At 39.7% G+C, this 19,676-nt stretch overlaps 1 protein-coding gene across 1 annotated transcript in view; it reads left to right on the top strand.

Moving 5' to 3' along the window:
• The window catches only part of LOC123763204 (ninjurin-1), a 10,739-nt gene extending 5,121 nt beyond the window's left edge, over window positions 1-5,618 (top strand). Inside the window, exon 3 of the mRNA XM_045750237.2 lies at window positions 1,260-5,618. Within this exon, the coding sequence (XP_045606193.1) occupies window positions 1,260-1,514 (255 nt within the window). The 3' untranslated portion in view covers window positions 1,515-5,618. The remainder of the gene's footprint in view (window positions 1-1,259) is intronic.
• Window positions 5,619-19,676: the final 14,058 nt, after the last annotated feature.

Genomic DNA, 19,676 nt, shown 5'->3' with positions numbered 1-19,676 from the left:
CTTCACGTAACCATCTCTTTCATATGGGGTGAGAATAGCTTGAGCTACCTCATCCCTTTGTGTGTATTTTACCTCAATAAACTTATTTCAATTTCAATTTCAATCTCTTTCATCAATGTCCCTGTCATTGTTTTGTTTGATAGACGTACTCAATTTCTACTGCTTGTGGATTAACCAATTTTAACACCAATTTAATAAATCGACAATTAGATAACTGAAGAAATAAAGAAAAAACTATTTAAGAACCAATTCTATTGTTGCTTTGATGTACAGGATATAAAAAATATATATGTTATTAAATTCACTAAATTGACAGTTTATATATTAATTTAAAACTGCCTGATCATCATATTTAACTTTTTTAAAAGTTTTTCTAAATAATCTCAACATTTTTGTGGTATTTATGGTAATTAAAATACACTGTACTGCCTTTCATAATGATTTTTTGCTACATTTTTGCATTATTTCTCAACAAAATTATTATATATTTGATATATTCTGGATTTTAAAATTATGTCTCGAGTGATAATCTAAATTATCCATTAACTGGATATAAATTAACGATGTTTATGACTACATATACTTTAAATTATTTATATTTATTGCAAAATTCAGCGAAGTTAACTGAAATTATTTGTTATTGTAATAAGAAGTTATTTGTGTACGAAAACTATTTTCATAATTGGAATCAAAATAAATTTGGCCAAATATGCATTTTGATACAAAATTGACCAGAAACTTCATATTTGGATACGTAAGTTGTCGATTTTAACCTCATTCTAAATTAATTTGGGTTTTTACGTTTTCTAAAGAATATTAAAAATTTAGTTACGTCTGAATAACCTGGTTGATACCTGTTGATGGTGTTCTGGGAGTTCTGGGCTTGACTTGTGAGAGTTTGGTCCAACAGGCTGTTGCTTGGAGCGGCCCGCAGGCCCACATATACCTGCTTGATGGGGTTCTGGGAGTTCTTCTACTCCCCCAAGCCCGGCCCGAGGCCAGGCTTGACTTGTGAGAGCTTGGTCCACCAGGCTGTTGCTTGGAGCGGCCCGCAGGCCCACATATACCTGCTTGATGGGGTTCTGGGAGTTCTTCTACTCCCCCAAGCCCGGCCCGAGGCCAGGCTTGACTTGTGAGAGCTTGGTCCACCAGGCTGTTGCTTGGAGCGGCCCGGTTGGTCCGGCACGCCTTGGATAAAATGATCTAGTCTTAAAGATATCCACGGTTGTTCCTCACGTAACTTGACTCTGTGATTGCAGGTGTCTGCTGGGATTATCCTTATCGTCGCGGAGAGGTACGACCTTAACAACCAAGACGATGACGAATGGAGCGATCGTCTCAACACCGTCGTTATAGCTCTCATCTTCGTCGTCCTCCTCGTCAATGTCTTCGTCTCCAGCCTGGGCGTTGACGTGGCCAACCCGTCAATGCACTCAACCCCACCGTCTATAATGAGTGCTTCCCGCATTGCTAAGTTAACCCCTTCAACCTTCTCCCCCCTTAAGACCCCGTAAAGCAGGGGTTTTGCTCGCTATCCTGCCTTACCCGTTAAGTTATGTGGGGGCTCTAATGCTATCCTGCCTTCTCCGTTATGTGGGGGCTCTAATGCTATCCTGCCTTCTCCGTTATGTGGGGGCTCTTATGCTATCCTGCCTTCCCCGCTAAGTTATGTGGAGGCTCTTATGCTATCCTGCCTTTCCTGCCAAGTTATGTGGGGGCTCTTGTGCTATCCTGCCTTCCCTGTTATGTGGGGGCTCTTATGCTATCCTGCCTTCTCCGGTGAGTTATGTGGGGGCTCTTATGCTATCCTGCCTTTCCTGCCAAGTTATATGGGGCTCTCTTGATATCCTGCCTTCCCCGCCAAGTTATATGGGGCTCTCTTGATATCCTGCCTTCCCCGCCAAGTTATGTGAGGGCTCTTATGCTATCCTGCCTTCCCCGTTATCTGTGGGCTCTTATGCTATCCTGCCTCCCCTTTCCAATGAAGAGGATAGTTATCCTTAAATGTTATTCATGATGTAAATTGATAGTTTTCCGTTAAGACAGCAATTTGACTTAGAATGAGAGATATTTACTGATGTACAAATAATAAAACCCATCATAGTCTACTGAATCACGTGAATAATAATGTCAATAAATCACTGAACTATATGTTTAACAGGGGCCAGATTCACGAAGCAGTTACGCAAGTACTTACGAACCTGTCCATCTTTCCTCAATCTTTGACGGCTTTGGTTACATTTATTAAACAGTTTACAAGCATGAAAACTTGCCAAATCAACTGTTGTTATTGTTATAAACAGCCTCCTGGTGCTTCGGGGCTCATTAACTGTTTAATAGTTTAATAATTGTAAACAAAGCTGCCAAAGATTGTGGAAAGATGTACAGGTTCGTAAGTACTTGCGTAACTGCTTCGTGAATCTGGCCCCAGATCTCTAACTATGGGAGGACAGAAGAAAATGCAGTATATATGTTGGTTTGCATTGTAAAAGAAAAAGTTTATATATGCTATGATGTCTTGATATCATTCTTTTGTTAATGGCTCAGAGTTAGAAACTGATTACTTCTCAATATATATTGTGCCTTTGTTGTTGTTGTTTAAGATTCACTACTTGGGACATAAAAAGTTCCAAGCAGCACGGGCTATGGTGAGCCCCGTGTACTGTGCCTTTACAACCATACTGTGTTAAGTACCATGTGTATGACGCTACATAGCGTGATTGCACAGTAGCTATGATAACAGTGATTACTGTTTCCGAGACTGTATGTGGTGGTATGTTACCGTAGTGGAGTTTGTATGTGGTATGTTGTGTTGGTGTATATGTAAACACCGTTTATGTGGTGTATCTGTGTCCTGTTGTCATTATTTTATATGTGTGATATCTATAACTAATCGTTATATTTCCTGTTGATATCCTGTTAGGGGATTCTCAGTGTCTTGTTGCTCGATGTGAAGCAATCGGCTCTGGGGTCACTTGCTGACCTTGTAGGTCAAGGCCCCCGTGACCGGCTCTGGGGTCACGTATTGACCTTGTAGTCCTTCATATCTGAGGCATGCACCAAGGCAGCCTGCATGTGGCCCCCCCTGAGCATGTGGGTCCCCCCCCCCCTGGTCATGTGGGTCTCCCCTGGTCATGTGGGTCCCCCCTGGGCATGCGGGTTCCCCCCCTGGTCATGTGGGTCCCCCCCTGGCCATGTGGGGGTCCCCCTGGGCATGTGGGTCCCCCTGGTCATGTTGGTCCCCCCCCCCCCCTGGTCATGTGGGTCCCCCCCTGGGCATGTGGGTCCCCTCCTGGCCATGTGGTCCATATTCCAATTCTCAATCACTCACCTAGAGACTGACTGTCCCTTAACAAAAATCAACATTGCATTAAAAACTTGAAAATACGTGTGTATACTAAGTGTTCATTTAATATATTGATAATCCTACGATATTTTAACAGTACAAAGCAGTAATGCTATTTAGAACTATTTTCAGTGTCTCACACATAATATTTAATATATCTTTGTATTGTGTTTTTTTTCTAAATATATTGTATTGTACGTTTGTGTAGTAGCAATGGAAGTATTAGTTACATGTATGGAAGAGACATATATCAATTCACAGTCTCATAAAACGAGATGTATTTCAAGACTTGATGGCTAGGAGCGAAATTGTGTTAATTGCTAATTTGAGATTGATAGTGTCAGTACCAGTGGTAATGACTGAAAATACTGGTACCAGTGGTAATGACTGTGAAAATACTGGTACCAGTAGTAGTAGCAGTAAGCATCCACCAGTCTCGGAAGTGTGATAATACTGCCTTACTAACACACTAGTAACGAGTGTGATAACACTCCGTTACCTGAAAGATGAAGCTTGATGTTGAAGGTGCCTGAAGTGACCTCAACAGGGACAGGAAACCAGCGGCTTGTGGAACTTCCCAACATTAATCCTGGAGGCGTATATCTCCAGTTTTATCTTGAGCAGACACGCCTTGACACTAATGGCCTTAAAGGCTAGCTGATATCATGGGGAAATTGTCCCCATATGCATGATAAATTATCTACTGCCTATGACTATTGCTATAAACATTAAACTGAGTAACTAGCATGTCAAAACTGTAATTTGTTTAGCTAAATTAATTTTGAGGTTCAGTCTCTGAGCCTATTACGTGTCTAGACTGTAATCGTTTCCATCATATAACCCATTAGATGGGTATGGGGTCGCGTATAGCCCATAGGATGGGTATGGGGTCGCGTATAGCCCATAGGATGGGTATAGGGTCGTCTATAGCCCATAGGATGGGTATGGGCTCGCTTATAGCCCATAGGATGGGTATGGGGTCGCCTATAGCCCATAGGATGGGAATGGGCTCGCCTATAGCCCACAGGATGGGTATGGGGTCGCCTATAGCCCATAGGATGGGTATATGGGGTCGCCTATAGCCCATAGGATGGGAATGGGCTCGCCTATAGCCCATAGGATGGGAATGGGCTCGCCTATAGCCCATAGGATGGGTATGGGGTCGCCTATAGCCCATAGGATGGGAATGAGCTCGCCTATAGCCCATAGGATGGGTATGGGGTCGCCTATAGCCCACAGTTTTAGTTTAGTTCATTTATTATGCACCCCATACCCATCTTGTGGGCGGTAGTGGAAAGGGTTACAGAGGCACATAATGGGCTCAGGGACTGAACCCCACAATTCATTTAGCTAAGCAAGTTACAATCTTGATATTCCAAAATCCAGCTCTACAAAATCAACAGAACAAATGGGGGGAATCTTCGACAAGCGGTCGGCTTCCTGTCCTTGTCGAGGACAAGGACACGAAAGAGATAGTGGCCCCTCAGATAAAAATTCATGTATATTTCACTTTATCTAAGTTTCCCATAAAGATAATCACGCATTAAAAAAAATGAGCCCATGATTCTTCACAGAAAATGGAGCAATTTATGTGGCTGACTAGTGAAAATGCAGTATAATTTTTTCACAGCTTGCCAAACATTTGCCATTCTTTCCATACCAATATATAATGTCATGCATAACTGCAGTGTACACAATTACTTCATCCACTCTTATGTACTTCAGAATTTCCTCAAAATGCATCTAAAACTATGCCAGTTTGACTATAAATACATCATTTCCTGAGTCTGACTAACCAACCAAGTAGAGGATTTGCCTATAACACCCACGTAAATGCGAATATTCTTACGTTAATGTTAGTAAATAATAATGAAAATCATAAACTATTGTGAGCTAGCAAACAAAAACTTTCACGTGATCTAGTTATGTAATTTAGCAAGGGACGAAGTATTTACAGCCGTCTACAGCACTGGGCCTTATGGGGCTCTGTTCATGAGAACGGCAAAAGATCAGTTCCTTCCCGGGCTACGAAGTCACTCAGTCTTACAAATATTAAAAGAAAATATTTAATTAGTAACCATACTATCCATTTAGCAACCATACTGTGGTTACGGTTATTAATTATGTGGTTACAATATTAATTTACTGTTTTTTTATGTGTAAAATAAAGTGATTTACAGTTGTTTTAATGTGTTTAGAATGTTCTTGAACTCTCTAGGGTATTGTAAAATAGATTATATTGTAGTATTGATTATATTGTAATGTTGAATTATTCTGCAGTTTTACATCCCTCATGTTTAATTAACCACATGAATAATATTTTATCTCTTGTTTACAATGGGTCAACAATAGCTGTAAACATTGTATCACGAGTTGTATCGAATGTTTGTTTGGAACCTAATGTGAATGAGAACTTGAACGTTTTTTAAAATGAGAGATATGACCAGAGATAACTATACCTGGTAAAGGAATGATCCCCTACACAGATAGAACTAAAGACGAAAGGAGACAATTACTTGTGAATGAACACGGGTGGCTTAATTATAAATAATAATATAACAATTAAAATATGTTCTGCTCGTATAACATGTGTGGCACTGCATGTGCAATGCAGCTGCCGGAGAGGCCAAGCACTTCACAGGTGTTCAGTCAACAGGGGTTTACTGGATTGTGGTGTGTGTCTTCAAGCTTGCCTGCACAGGTAAGGTCCCCCTCTCCACGCCTACCTGCACAGGTAAGGTCCCCCTCTCCTCTGCTCAGTCCTCCACAAAGCCTGACCGCTCAGCACCCTTGTGGGCCACTAAGGGAGATGGACACGCCATGCTGGACGTGGTTCAGTCTACAAATGCGCCTCTATACTCACTGAAGAGATGGACTACAGTCGACGATAATCACTAAACGTGCACCATTCCCGGCCCTCGACGACATGCAGTCTCCCTCAGGTCTATGTAACACCTAACTTCTCTATTTCTGCTGATGTTGTCTCTCAGACGGTCCTCCTCCACGTCGCAACACGTGACTAATTCTACCTAACACAAACTCTATATATGGAAGTATAGAAGTGCGAACAAGCCTGAATGGTCCCCAGGACTATATGCAACTGAAAACTCACACCCCAGAAGTGACTCGAACCCATACTGCCACGAGCACTCTGCTGGCATACATGATCCCTTAATCGCTCGACCAAGTATAGAAGTCGAAGATGGAAGTATAGAAGTTTATAATCTATATAAGAAAATCAGTCTATGAAATGACTGTTTTCCAATTGACTTTTCTTGTGTGATTTCTTACTAGACGTCACAATATGTGATGGGGGTTAATGGGGGTTACATTATATAACAATGGGGTTAATTTATATAACTCTGGCCCAGAATCCCAACGAGTTTTAAACTACATATTTCCAGAGGCTGATTCAACGACAATCCTCCACAATAGCAATTTTAGCACGACCGAAAATGCTAAGCACCTCTCACACTCTGCGTTAACCACATCTCTAAACCTGAGTTATGAAAACAGGAAAAAATAGGAACTTACCTCAAAACTGTTGGGATTTCTGCCTCTCGAAGATCTTCAACTACTTACCTGAAATGACACAAAAGATAATTTTCTTGTATTTAAAAGTTTTTTGTACATTTCAGTCCTCATGGACCACATATATAATTCCATCACATTTTAATCCATATATATAAACAGCCGAGATGTAGGTGACACTTGAGGGTCGAGGAGTTGCTTACCTAGAGGATGCTGGAGGTCCTCCTCGAGCGAGGGTAAACCTATTTAGCCACGTGCAGAAAATACGGCGTTTCTTGCCCTTGTTTCTTGTTCACTCACTGATAATCACACTAAACCTTAATGGCCTTACTAGCGAAGGAACGAACAATTAAATCACTCATTTAAGGCCTATAAACCGAATTAATGTCATTAAGTCCACCACAATTTCTTACTGAGCAACCAGCAAGTGTATTTAAGTACTGAACATATTGCAGAAATTTATACTAACTCTCAGTGTAAAATTATATTATATATATATATATATGACAATGTCAGACCACGGAGGAAAAATGAAACAGGAAATTTCCTTTGAAGGAAATTTCCTGTTTCATTTTTCCTCCGTGGTCTGACATTGTCACATTCTTAATCACGTGTTTATTTTCGTGATATACACACACATATATATATATATATATATATATATATATATATATATATATATATATATATATATATATATATATATATATATATATATATATTGTCAAACAATTACTGTAATTATTGTCTACACTGAAAATGGGAACTCCTCTCAGTTTATAGAAAATGGGGACTCTTCTCTGTTTATATATCCCTGTTCCAATATCCAATTCCCATAACTCACAGGGATCGAACAAGTTTTTCTATTATCCGACACAATTGTTAACATTATCTAATCACACTCGTCTCGGAACTAACTTCACTCACCATGGTTGTTGTTGTTTCAGATTCAGCTACTCAGAACAAAGTGTCCATGTAGCACGGGCTATGGTGAGCCCGTAACCCTCACCATGGCTACAGCCTAACTGATCTACAACTTGTCCACAGACTAACCTCGTTAAAGAACGGTCGTCTCCCTAAACGTATTCGTCAATTTTAACGTTTTCTATATTAAAAAAAGGATCGTTTTTAAATATAAATTATTGTTATTATACATTAATGTTGTATGTATAGTTAGACGTAGGTTAGGTTATAGTAGGTTAGGTTAGGTTAGGTTAGGTTATAGTAGGTATTTACCTTCTAGTGGTGAGTATTTGATGTGAGTGACGTAGTCACAGCGCAGCGATTCGAACGGAGGTTGTCAGCGAAGCAATGTTTCGAGAAATGTTCGAACGCCATCAGTTGTGAGTCGCAGCCCGTCCTCCAAACTAAGACCCAAAAGTGATTCCATCAACCCGCCAAACGAGTTTATTAAAGAAAAACGGTTTACACACGACTCACAACTGATGACGTTTGAACACTTCCGGAACAAGTGCTTCACTGATGCAAAATTTTGTTCGAACCACAACGTTATAAATGCTTCACCCACGTACTACAAATAATCGCCAACAGAACCTAAACACCTAAACTAACCTAACCAGTGCTTAAATATATACAATATGAGAAGAAAATGTCGAACTGTTCAGTGAGGATCTACAGGGTCTTCTCTGAGTACTCTTTATTTTCTTCTCCGAGGCTATGGGTCCCTACACTTGCACCAGAGGTGGTACTCCTTTTAGGTTTTCAATATGCTAATATAACATAATATAATTTATATATGAGATAATTCCTATTTTGAATGAACAGAAGGTTAACATTGATGAATGCGTCTTGGGGTCGACCGCTGGATGGAATGGACTTGATCTGAGGACGGGTTGAATACACAGTACCTTAAAATTGACGAATGCGATTTTAAGGACGATCGAAACTTTTAAAGTATAGTCTGAGGACGAATTTGAGATAACTGAAGTATGAACGAACATAGTCTGATAACTGGCTAACTAATAAATACATAACTAAGTATACATACTTGAGAATTATTTTACGTTCAAGATAAGACAAACATCACATTATATTGTTTTCCATAATATACCAAAAGCGGTATTTTTCCTATGTATAAAATATTATTGTTATTAATACAACTCTGTTACCTTTTAAGTAACTTGAAAAGATTATCAATGCAAATTTGGTGACTTTCGACAAGCCACCGGCTTCCTGTCCTCGTCGAAACCATTAGTGTTTGTGGCTCTCAGGTAAATATATTTCTGCATATAGTTAAGCCTACTGATTATTTGGTCAATGGGTTTTAATTGTGTTGCCAAATACCTTCAGTTATGACCTGTGGGTGACGCGTATATAGGAAGTTGCACTTTACACGCCATATGTAAAAGTGTTTTTCAAAGGAGGTGAATAAGTCTACAAGGGGCCGTGAAGAGGAATCGAACTTACGCCGGGGATGTTCTATGAAAAGGAAGACAGTTTGAGCCCATCGTGTACCTCTGTAACCCTTTAATACCCGGTGGGTGCCCCGGGCGAGGGGGTACTTTGGGGCACATGATTAAGAACAATACTAACAGTCATAAATGCTGTAAACATACTTAACAATGGGTCTTTTGAGGATCAATTCCCTGAGCCATTTTCTGCCATTGTAACCTCCTGTAGTACCAATGTATAAGAACAGAAGTAAAGGTATTCAAGGCCTTTTACACAGTAAATGAACTTATGCTTCGCTGTTGGGTTTGTGCTCAGTTCGTACCTCATCGTACTGGATTATAAGGGATTTGATTCTCTTATACTCTTTCGTCTATAAGCGGTGTTGCCAAATATTTGAAATTTATTTATTTATTTATTTATATATATACAAGTTCATTAGGATTGTGAGGATACATAGCTTAGTAATTACATTCTTGTAAAGCCACTAGTACGCGCAGCGTTTCGGGCATTCTTTAGTTATATTTGTTATATATATGTTTGTATATATATATTTATACATATAGAAGGGGTACCACCTCTGGTGCAAGTGTAGGGACCCATAGCCTCGGAGAAGAAAGCAAAGAGTACTCAGAGAAGACCTTGTGGATCCTCACTGAACACTTTGATATCCTCACTGAACACTTTGATATCCTCACTGAACACTTTGATATCCTCACTGAACACTTTGATATCCTCACTGAACACTTTGATAGCCTCACTGAACACTTTGATATCCTCACTGAACACTTTGATATCCTCACTGAACACTTTGATATCCTCACTGAACACACTGATATCCTCACTGAACACTTTAATATCCTCACTGAACACTTTGATATCCTCACTGAACACTTTAATATCCTCACTGAACACTTTGATATCCTCACTAAACACTTTGATATCCTCACTGAACACTTTGATATCCTCACTGAACACTTTGATATCCTCACTGAACACTTTAATATCCTCACTGAACACTTTGATATCCTCACTGAACACTTTGATATCCTCACTGAACACTTTAATATCCTCACTAAACACTTTGATATCCTCACTAAACACTTTGATATCCTCACTAAACACTTTGATATCCTCACTGAACACTTTGATATCCTCACTGAACACTTTAATATCCTCACTGAACACTTTAATATCCTCACTGAACACTTTGATATCCTCACTGAACACTTTAATATCCTCACTAAACACTTTGATATCCTCACTAAACACTTTGATATCCTCACTAAACACTTTGATATCCTCACTGAACACTTTGATATCCTCACTGAACACTTTAATATCCTCACTGAACACTTTAATATCCTCACTGAACACTTTGATATTTTCTTCACTTACCACCCCTATTCTTTTGGTATGTGTGTATATTTATATATATTCTTTAGTTATATTTCTTTAATGAACTTTTGATAAGCGTAATTATCGCTTAAGCTATTTGTTTATTTTTGTAATAACAAGATTATGTTTTAGAAGATAATTGAAATGAAAGTTTGTTAATATATAAATAAATGTATAACATACCTATCAACAGTATATTGAATTTCTGTAAGTTTAGTTATTACATTATTATTATTATAAGACCCAGAGCCACCTCGTAAACAGTGGTAGAAGGTATACAAAAGAATCATATTTGTGTATTGTATTACCAAGCTTTGGTGTATACAGAAATGTACTGCAACCTTTTCCTATACGAGTCACAATAACGTGGCTAAAGTATGAACCGTATGAACCACAATGGACTTGACAATGGTCCAGGATGGACCGAAACGTCGTCGTCCCTTCACCTTCTAGTATGTTACAATCGACTTGAGAATGGTCCAGGATGGACCGAAACGTCGTCGTCCCTTCACCATCTAGTGTGTGGTCTGGTCAACTTATCCTATACGAAGTAATGTTTACCCAACAGTAAAAATAGGTACCTGTTTATTAAACGATTTGGCGGGTCGTATTCCGGGGAACATAATTAGTAATTTCTTTATTATGCACCCCATACCACATCCCGTGGTCGGTGGTGTAAAGGATTACAGAGGCACATAATCGGTTCAGGAACTGAACCCTCTAGATCGTTTAGCTAAGCAAATAAAACATTTTTGACGCTAGTTACAAAATTATTAATGTTATATATACATGTACACATTCTCATACATACATGTATATATATATATATACACGTATACATATATACCATAGGATTAAGGACTTGCCCGAAACGCTTTGAGTACTGGTGCTTGTACAATAACAACTCCTTTATTTATAAATAAATATATATATATATATATATATATATATATATATATATATATATATATATATATATATATATATATATATATATATATATATATATATAAATATTACAGAGTGTAGATCAAAAGCCAGGTGTAGTAACCCCCTCTCACAGGTCAGTGTTTATACAGGATTTACACAGTGGACCACAAGACCCATTAACACCCATTAAGACCCATTACGCAATGGGTTATCCTACACCTTTCCTCCCAGTGGATATCTGATGCCTCAGTACTTGATATAAACTGCTTTATCTGGCCGCTTTGGCTACAACACAATAAACACATAGAAAGAGCAGTAAATTAATAAAGAAAGGGATGAATAATAAGGATAATTAATTTATCCTTAAATTTATTAATTTAATTTAAAATTGATAATTAATTATAAGGTTTAATATTTTGTCTAATATGGAGAGTGGCAATAAGTCTCCTCTGACTATACCCACGTAGCGTGACTCTTCTGTTTTGCGACGTCGACTGTGGAACTTTTTTGCCCTGTTTTAAATATTAAAACTCAATAAACACTATAACAACTGCTCACCACTCTTAGAAACACACAAACATAATAGTATAGTGAAGGAAGGTGAATGGTGAAGCTAATATATGTTAGAGAACGAAGCAAGGTGAGAATTGTTTCATGAGAACAGCCGGCCGGCCGGCCACTGGCAACAAGCTGTTGACGGTGTCGTAACTGGGTTTATGCTTCTCTGTTGCTGTTGGGGACGACATGGTCCACGTCAACGGGCTTCCGCCGACCCGGTCGGCCAAGCTCGGTCGGTCGGCTGACCCGGCTTTGTTTGGGTTCGTTGCTTCGTTCGGTTCGTCGATGTTTTGCAACGAGGAAAAAAAGCAGTTATTCAAGCATTTACGAACGTGTACATCTTTCCTCAATCTTTAGCGGCTTTGGTTACATTTATTAAACAGTTTACAAGGTTGAAAACTTGTCAATTAACTGTTGTTGTTGTTATAAACAGCCTCCTGGTGCTTCGGAGCTCATTAACTGTTTAATAATTGTAAACAAAGCCGCCAAAGATTGAGAAAAGGTGTAAAGGTTCGTAAGTGTAAAGTAACTGCTTCGTGAATCTGGCCCCTGGTTCGTAAGTGCTCGCGTAACTGCTTCGTGAATCTATCTGGCCCTCGGGTCAGGTTTCCCAACGCCAAGAAAACGGCCAAATTCAAAATTGCCCTCCCCTTATCCTAACCTACCAGAGGACCCAAAACAGAAAACGGGAGAGTGCGTCACTTTTCACCAGCCGCTTTCATTTGCTAGAACGGCAATTTTTGGCTTTATGTAACACATACGGTCGAAAAGCGACGTTCTTTGTAGGAAGACAAGTTGCTCTTTCACACCCTCACTCTGCTTCAGAGGAGGTACGAACCCTTCCAAGATATGGAATTATATATCTATTATATATTTATATTTCTAATTACAAATAATGGGAGTACTTGCTATCTCTCTCTGACTCGAAGGAAAGATAGGAACCGAGGATATAGAAGGCGGTTTTTTCCTCCGGATTGCCACACTGAGGCACAGAGATCACACTAACGTGATGCATCAAATGAACAAATCCACAAGGGCCGTGATGGGGATTCGAACCTACGTCCGGGAGCATCCCAGACACTGCCTTAATCGACTGAGCTACGACAGGGTTTAAAAAGAGTTTTAACTCTTTTAAACAGTTTACAAGGTTGAAAACTTGAAAGGTTGAAAACTTGAAAGGTTGAAAACTTGAAAGGTTGAAAACTTGAAAGGTTGAAAACTTGAAAGGTTGAAAACTTGAAAGGTTGAAAACTTGAAAGGTTGAAAACTTGAAAGGTTGAAAACTTGAAAGGTTGAAAACTTGAAAGGTTGAAAACTTGAAAGGTTGAAATCGACTGAGCTACGACAGGGTTTAAAAAGAGTTTTAACTCTTATTTTTAACCCTGTCGTAGCTCAGTCGATTAAGGCAGTGTCTGGGATGCTCCCGGACGCAGGTTCGAATCCTCGTCACGGCCCTTGTGGATTTGTTCAAGAGGGTAACTATTCACCCCATCCTCTTGTTGTGGTAGTACTTATAGTAACGATGAGAACCATAGTACATATACCGACGTACAATGTAATTATAAAGTAGAAATCGGTACTATTGAATTTGGACAAACCGGAAAAGATTGTCTATTTATGTTGCAAAGACTAACCTAACCTAACCTTCCTAGGCCTAACCTAACCTAACCTAACCTAACCTAACCTAACCTAACCTAACCTAACCTAACCTTCCTAGGCCTAACGTACAATATCTGAGGCCTAATATAGTACATATATGTACTATACAAGGCCTTAGGAATATTTGTTTTTAAGTTTATTTTTTTCGTGCTCTATAAAATGAATAGTAGAAAATTGTACTATCTAATGGCTTAGAACGTCAATCTTTGTACTATGGTGCACGTAGTAACAAGACCTACCATCTAAATAGGAGGATGGCTTGGACTATTGGGTCTCTGGTAGTGACAATGAGCCTAGAATGAGTAGGCTTATTGTCACTATTTCCTTATGGGGCGTGGAGGGGGGGGGGGGGAGGAGGGACAAACTAGGAAGGGGAAAGCGCCAAGCCATTACGACTATATAGCACTGGAAAGGGGTCAGGATAAGGATTTAGGATGCGACGAGAGGAAAGGAATGGTGCCCAACCACTTATGGACGGTCGGGGATTGAACGCCGACCTGCATGAAGCGAGACCGTCGCTCTACCGTCCGGCTAACCTAACCTAACCTTACCTGTCTGACACAGACCAGACTTTCGCGAGGTTTCTCTCTCTCTCCTCCTCCAAGCTGGTGTCTTCACCTCCCGATTGCTAGTTCCCTGCCTTGTGGTAGTTGGCCAATGAGCGGGCGACGCTCCAGTCTCCGTGTGGGGTCGTACAGCCATTGAGGAGGAAGGCGTCGGCTGGCCTCACACATCTTCATGTTGTGTTGACCTGCGCGTAGTCAACTACACTGTTTGATGGTGTGAAAGTGACACTGGATGATGTGGTTGGTCTTCAGGTCGTTAGTGATGACTGAGTGATGGTAAAGTTCGCCTTGAGTGGATAGTTTTAGAGTTTTCTCGACTAGTTTGAGGTTCGGGAAGTGCTATTGAGCACTATGGCTCTGTGATTGTGTAGTATTTGAGTGCTGAATACACATATGTGGCTATTAACCGGGCTGTGGTGGGTATGTGGGCCTGCGGGCCGCTCCAAGCAACAGCCTGGTGGACCAAACTCTCACAAGTCAAGCCTGGCCTCGGGCCGCTCCAAGCAACAGCCTGGTGGACCAAACTCTCACAAGTCAAGCCTGGCCTCGGGCCGCTCCAAGCAACAGCCTGGTGGACCAAACTCTCACAAGTCAAGCCTGGCCTCGGGCCGGGCTTGGGGAGTAGAAGAACTCCCAGAACCCCATCAACCAGGTATTAAAAACGCGCCTTTCCAGATCTCAGAGGATGTACTCTGTCGGTTACTTGCCAGGAACGGGAGAGTGAACTTTATCCCGGGTTAAGATAGTGATTCACGGTAATGTGTCGTCGTATATTTTGATTGCTGGCTATACTGTCACCTTCTTCTGTCATGGGGCAACCTCGGACCTGTTTTAAGTGTGGACGTGCTGCCCACAAGGCCGCTGCCTGCACCGTTCGTATGTATGACCTGTTGAACATGTTCATTGAAGCTGATTTACGTGTTCAAGGAAGCTGGTTATCCTTCTTTGAGAGAACAAGAGGATCTTCCGACTCTTGATATAGTGCTCGCGGAGGGAACAAGCTGCAATTATGGATAAAAGTGTTCGGTTTCAGTGAGTTACGGAAAATGGATATTGAAACATATAGATACATAAACTGAGAGGCGTTCCCATTTTCTGTGTAGACAATATTTGACTATATATATTATTAAATATATATTATTTTACTCTGACAGTTAAAACAAGTTTCTGGAATATGTTCAGTACTGAAATACACTTGCTGGTTGCTCAGTAAGAAATTGTGGTGGACTTAATGACATTAATTCGGTTTATAGACCTTAAATGAGTGATTTAATTGTTCGTTCCTTCGCTAGTAAGGCCATTAAGGTGTAGTGTGATTATCAGTGAGTTAACAAGAAACAAGGGCAAGAAACGCCGTATTTTCTGCACGTGGCTAAATAAGTTTACCCTCACTCGAGGAGGACCTCCAGCATCCTCTAGGTAAGCAACTCCTCGACCCTCAAGTGTCACCTACATCTTGGCTGTTTATATATGTGGATTAAAATGTGATGGAATTATATATGTGGTCCATGAGGACTGAAATGTATAAAAACGTTTAAATAAAAGAAAAATTATCTTTTGTGTCATTTCAGGTAAGTAGTTGAAGATCTTCGAGAGGCAGAAATCCCAACAGTTTTGAGGTAAGTTCCTATTTTTCCCTGTTTTCATAACTCAGGTTTAGAGATGTGGTTAACGCAGAGTGTGAGAGCTGCTTAGCATTTTCGGTCGTGCTAAAATTGCTATTGTGGAGGATTGTCGTTGAATCAGCCTCTGGAAATATGTAGTTTAAAACTCGTTGGGATTCTGGGCCAGAGTTATATAAATTAACCCCATTGTTATATAATGTAACCCCCATTAACCCCCATTACATATTGTGACGTCTAGTAAGAAATCACACAAGAAAAGTCAGTTGGAGAACAGTCATTTCATAGACTGTTTTTCTTAGATTATAAACTTCTATACTTCCATATATAGAGTTAGTGTTAGGTAGAATTAGGCACGTGTTGCGACGTGTAGGGGGGGGACCTTACCTGTGTAGACAGGTGTGGAGGGGGGGACCTTACCTGTGTAGACAGGTGTGGAGGGGGGGGGACCTTACCTATGTAGACAGGTGTGGAGGGGGGGGGGGGACCTTACCTGTGCAGGCTTGGTGAAGAGACACACACCACAGTCCGGTAAACCCCTATTGACTGAACACCTGCGAAGTGTTTGGCCTCTCCGGCAGTTGCATTACACATGTTAGAGGCAAACAAGTGACCTGGTTGTAAGCTGTCTTAGTGCAAGGAGAAATATTTGTTCCCAGACACACGCACAAGATAACGCAATGCACACAAGTGGAGAATACTAGTACACAAAACGGGGCGCAATTTGATTGAAATGTTCGCTGGTGAATCTGCAGTAAATAGCAGAGTATTTTGGGGTCATTGTACCTGCATTGGTCGAAAGGGTGACAAGGCGCCAAGTTAATACCGTCATATCAGACGGACGGTGCGTCCTAGACAGGGAAAGTAGTAGAGATGCTCAAGATGAAGACGGGTGAGGTGAATGGTGTCTGGGAGCAATGGAAGGCCAGTTCCATAAAAGTGGGGACTTAATTCAGTGTCCGATCGTGTGACCAGGTCTACTCAGTAGAGCACTCAGGAGTAATCTGAATCTTGGTGGTGATTGATTGATGAAGATTAAGCCACCCAAAAGGTGGCACGGGCATGAATAGCCCGTAAGTGGTGTCCCTTTTGAGCCATTACCAGTATCAAGAGCTGATACTGGAGATCTGTGAAGGTGCGACTGCACCCTGCGTGACGGGAGATGTCTCCTGTCTTGGTGGGCTTGGTAGCCCTATTTATATACGGCGACGGCCGCGCAGATGGCGCTGGTGACTTCTTTAACTATGAACCGACTCACTTTTAACTGCTTGTTTGAGATGGCGTGAGCTCCCAGCGACCCAGATGCGAGTTGGGGTGACGGGCTGTGGTGTATGGGGGGAGACTGGAGGTGCTGTCTAGACGTCTGGAAGTAGTTCTTGTGGCTGCAGTACTTGAATATATAGACATAATATGGGTAGAATAGATGATCACTGAGCAGGCCGACTCTCTTCCTAGAGATTTTACCGTGACAACATAAATATATTGTCGAGTTTACTTTAGATAATTGTGTGATAATCTGGCGTTTTTGGTGACGTATAAACGTAAGGTTTTATCATCATATCTTCGTTAACTATACATTAGTGTCTAGGGTTCGATGTTTCATGAAAGTAAATAAAGTATATTTATTAAAAGACGTTTCTTCATTTCCAGTTGACATATTTTCATATTGGGGAACATTAATTGTTGCTTACATTTTTGTATTTCTTGTGATATATAAAACACTTGTACGTCTATTAACGTATGTAGGGAATATCTACGTTATTTTCAAGGGGCCAGATTCCCGAAGCAGTTACGCAAGTATTTACGAACCTATACATCTTTTCTTAATCTTTGGCGGCTTTGTTTACACTTATTAAACAGTTAATGAGCTCCGAAGCACCAGGAGGCTGTTTATAACAATAACAACTGTTGATTGGCAAGTTTTCATGCTTGTAAACTGTTTAATAAATGTAACCAAAGCCGTCAAAGATCGAGGAAAGATGTACACGTTCGTAAGTACTTGCGTAACTGCTTCGTGAATCTGGCCCAAGAGACTTGGCCAACCCTGAAGCTCAGCCTGCAAGGGTTTGTTGCTTCGTAAACAAGCAAACAAGAAACATTTATAAAGTACACATATTACACATAAGTACACATACACATATTTCTTAGGTTTAATTTTAAATATTTTCATAATTGACGTTCTAGAATCTAGCTCATAGTTCTTTCTATCTTAATGACAAATAATTAGTTAATTGGCGAATCTAAATGTGTTCAAATTGTTTCATTGGGAGTTAATCACCCTTAAAATGGTTATACATTTTTTAAATGTACAGAGTATACACTTTCCTGTGTGTATATTACTATGTTAGTGTGTATGGGTGAGTGTATATATATATATATATATATTACAATATACGTGGATTTTGGTGTTGTGGTTAAGGCTTATCATCCCCGTATGGGTTATAAAGGTCACGACCACTAACTAGAGCTTATTCCTAAGCATTATTCAGTGGTAAAGTAAGCCTTCCTGTATATACATCAAAGTGTTTATATATATATATATATATATATATATATATATATATATATATATATATATATATATATATATATATATGTCGTACCTAGTAGCCAGAACTCACTTCTCAGCCTACTATGCAAGGCCCAATTTGCCTAGTAAGCCAAGTTTTCCTGAATTAATATATTTTCTCTAATTTTTTTCTTATGAAATGATAAAGCTACCGATTTCATTATGTATGAGGTCAATTTTTTTTTATTGGAGTTAAAATTAACGTAGATATATGACCGAACCTAACCAACCCTACCTAACCTAACCTAACCTATATTTATAGGTAAGGTTAGGTTAGGTAGCCAAAAACAGCTAGGTTAGGTTAGGTTAGGTAGGTTAGGTAGACGAAAAAACATTAATTCATGAAAACTTGGCTTATTAGGCAAATCGGGCCTTGAATAGTAGGCTGAGAAGTGCGTTGTGGCTATTAGGTACGACATATATATATATATATATATATATATATATATATATATATATATATATATATATATATATATATATATATATATATATATATATATATATATATGTCGTACCTAATAGCCACAACGCACTTCTCAGCCTACTATTCAAGGCCCGATTTGCCTAATAAGCCAAGTTTTCATGAATTAATGTTTTTTCGTCTACCTAACCTACCTAACCTAACCTAACCTAGCTGTTTTTGGCTACCTAACCTAACCTTACCTATAAATATAGGTTAGGTTAGGTTAGGTAGGGTTGGTTAGGTTCGGTCATATATCTACGTTAATTTTAACTGCAATAAAAAAAAATTGACCTCATGCATAGAGAAAAGGGTAGCTTTATCATTTCATAAGAAAAAAATTATAGTAAATATATTAATTCAGGAAAACTTGGCTTATTAGGCAAATCTGGCCTTGAATAGTAGGCTGAAAAGTGAGTTCTGGCTACTAGGTACGACATATATATATATATATATATATATATATATATATATATATATATATATATATATATTTCTTGATGTATATGCCATTGTCCGAGCTCAGTTATTTGTTGAGGTTCACAGCCAATGACAGATGGAAATTGTACAAGGTAAAAAAGGAATGAACAAATGACTGTTATGAGACGTGTATGGGTAGGTGATG

This window comes from Procambarus clarkii, chromosome 49, assembly GCF_040958095.1.
Source record: "Procambarus clarkii isolate CNS0578487 chromosome 49, FALCON_Pclarkii_2.0, whole genome shotgun sequence".
Classification (NCBI taxonomy): Eukaryota; Metazoa; Arthropoda; class Malacostraca; order Decapoda; family Cambaridae; genus Procambarus; species Procambarus clarkii.
Note: the sequence above shows the minus strand (reverse complement) of the source record. Positions and strands in the feature narration are given on the sequence as shown.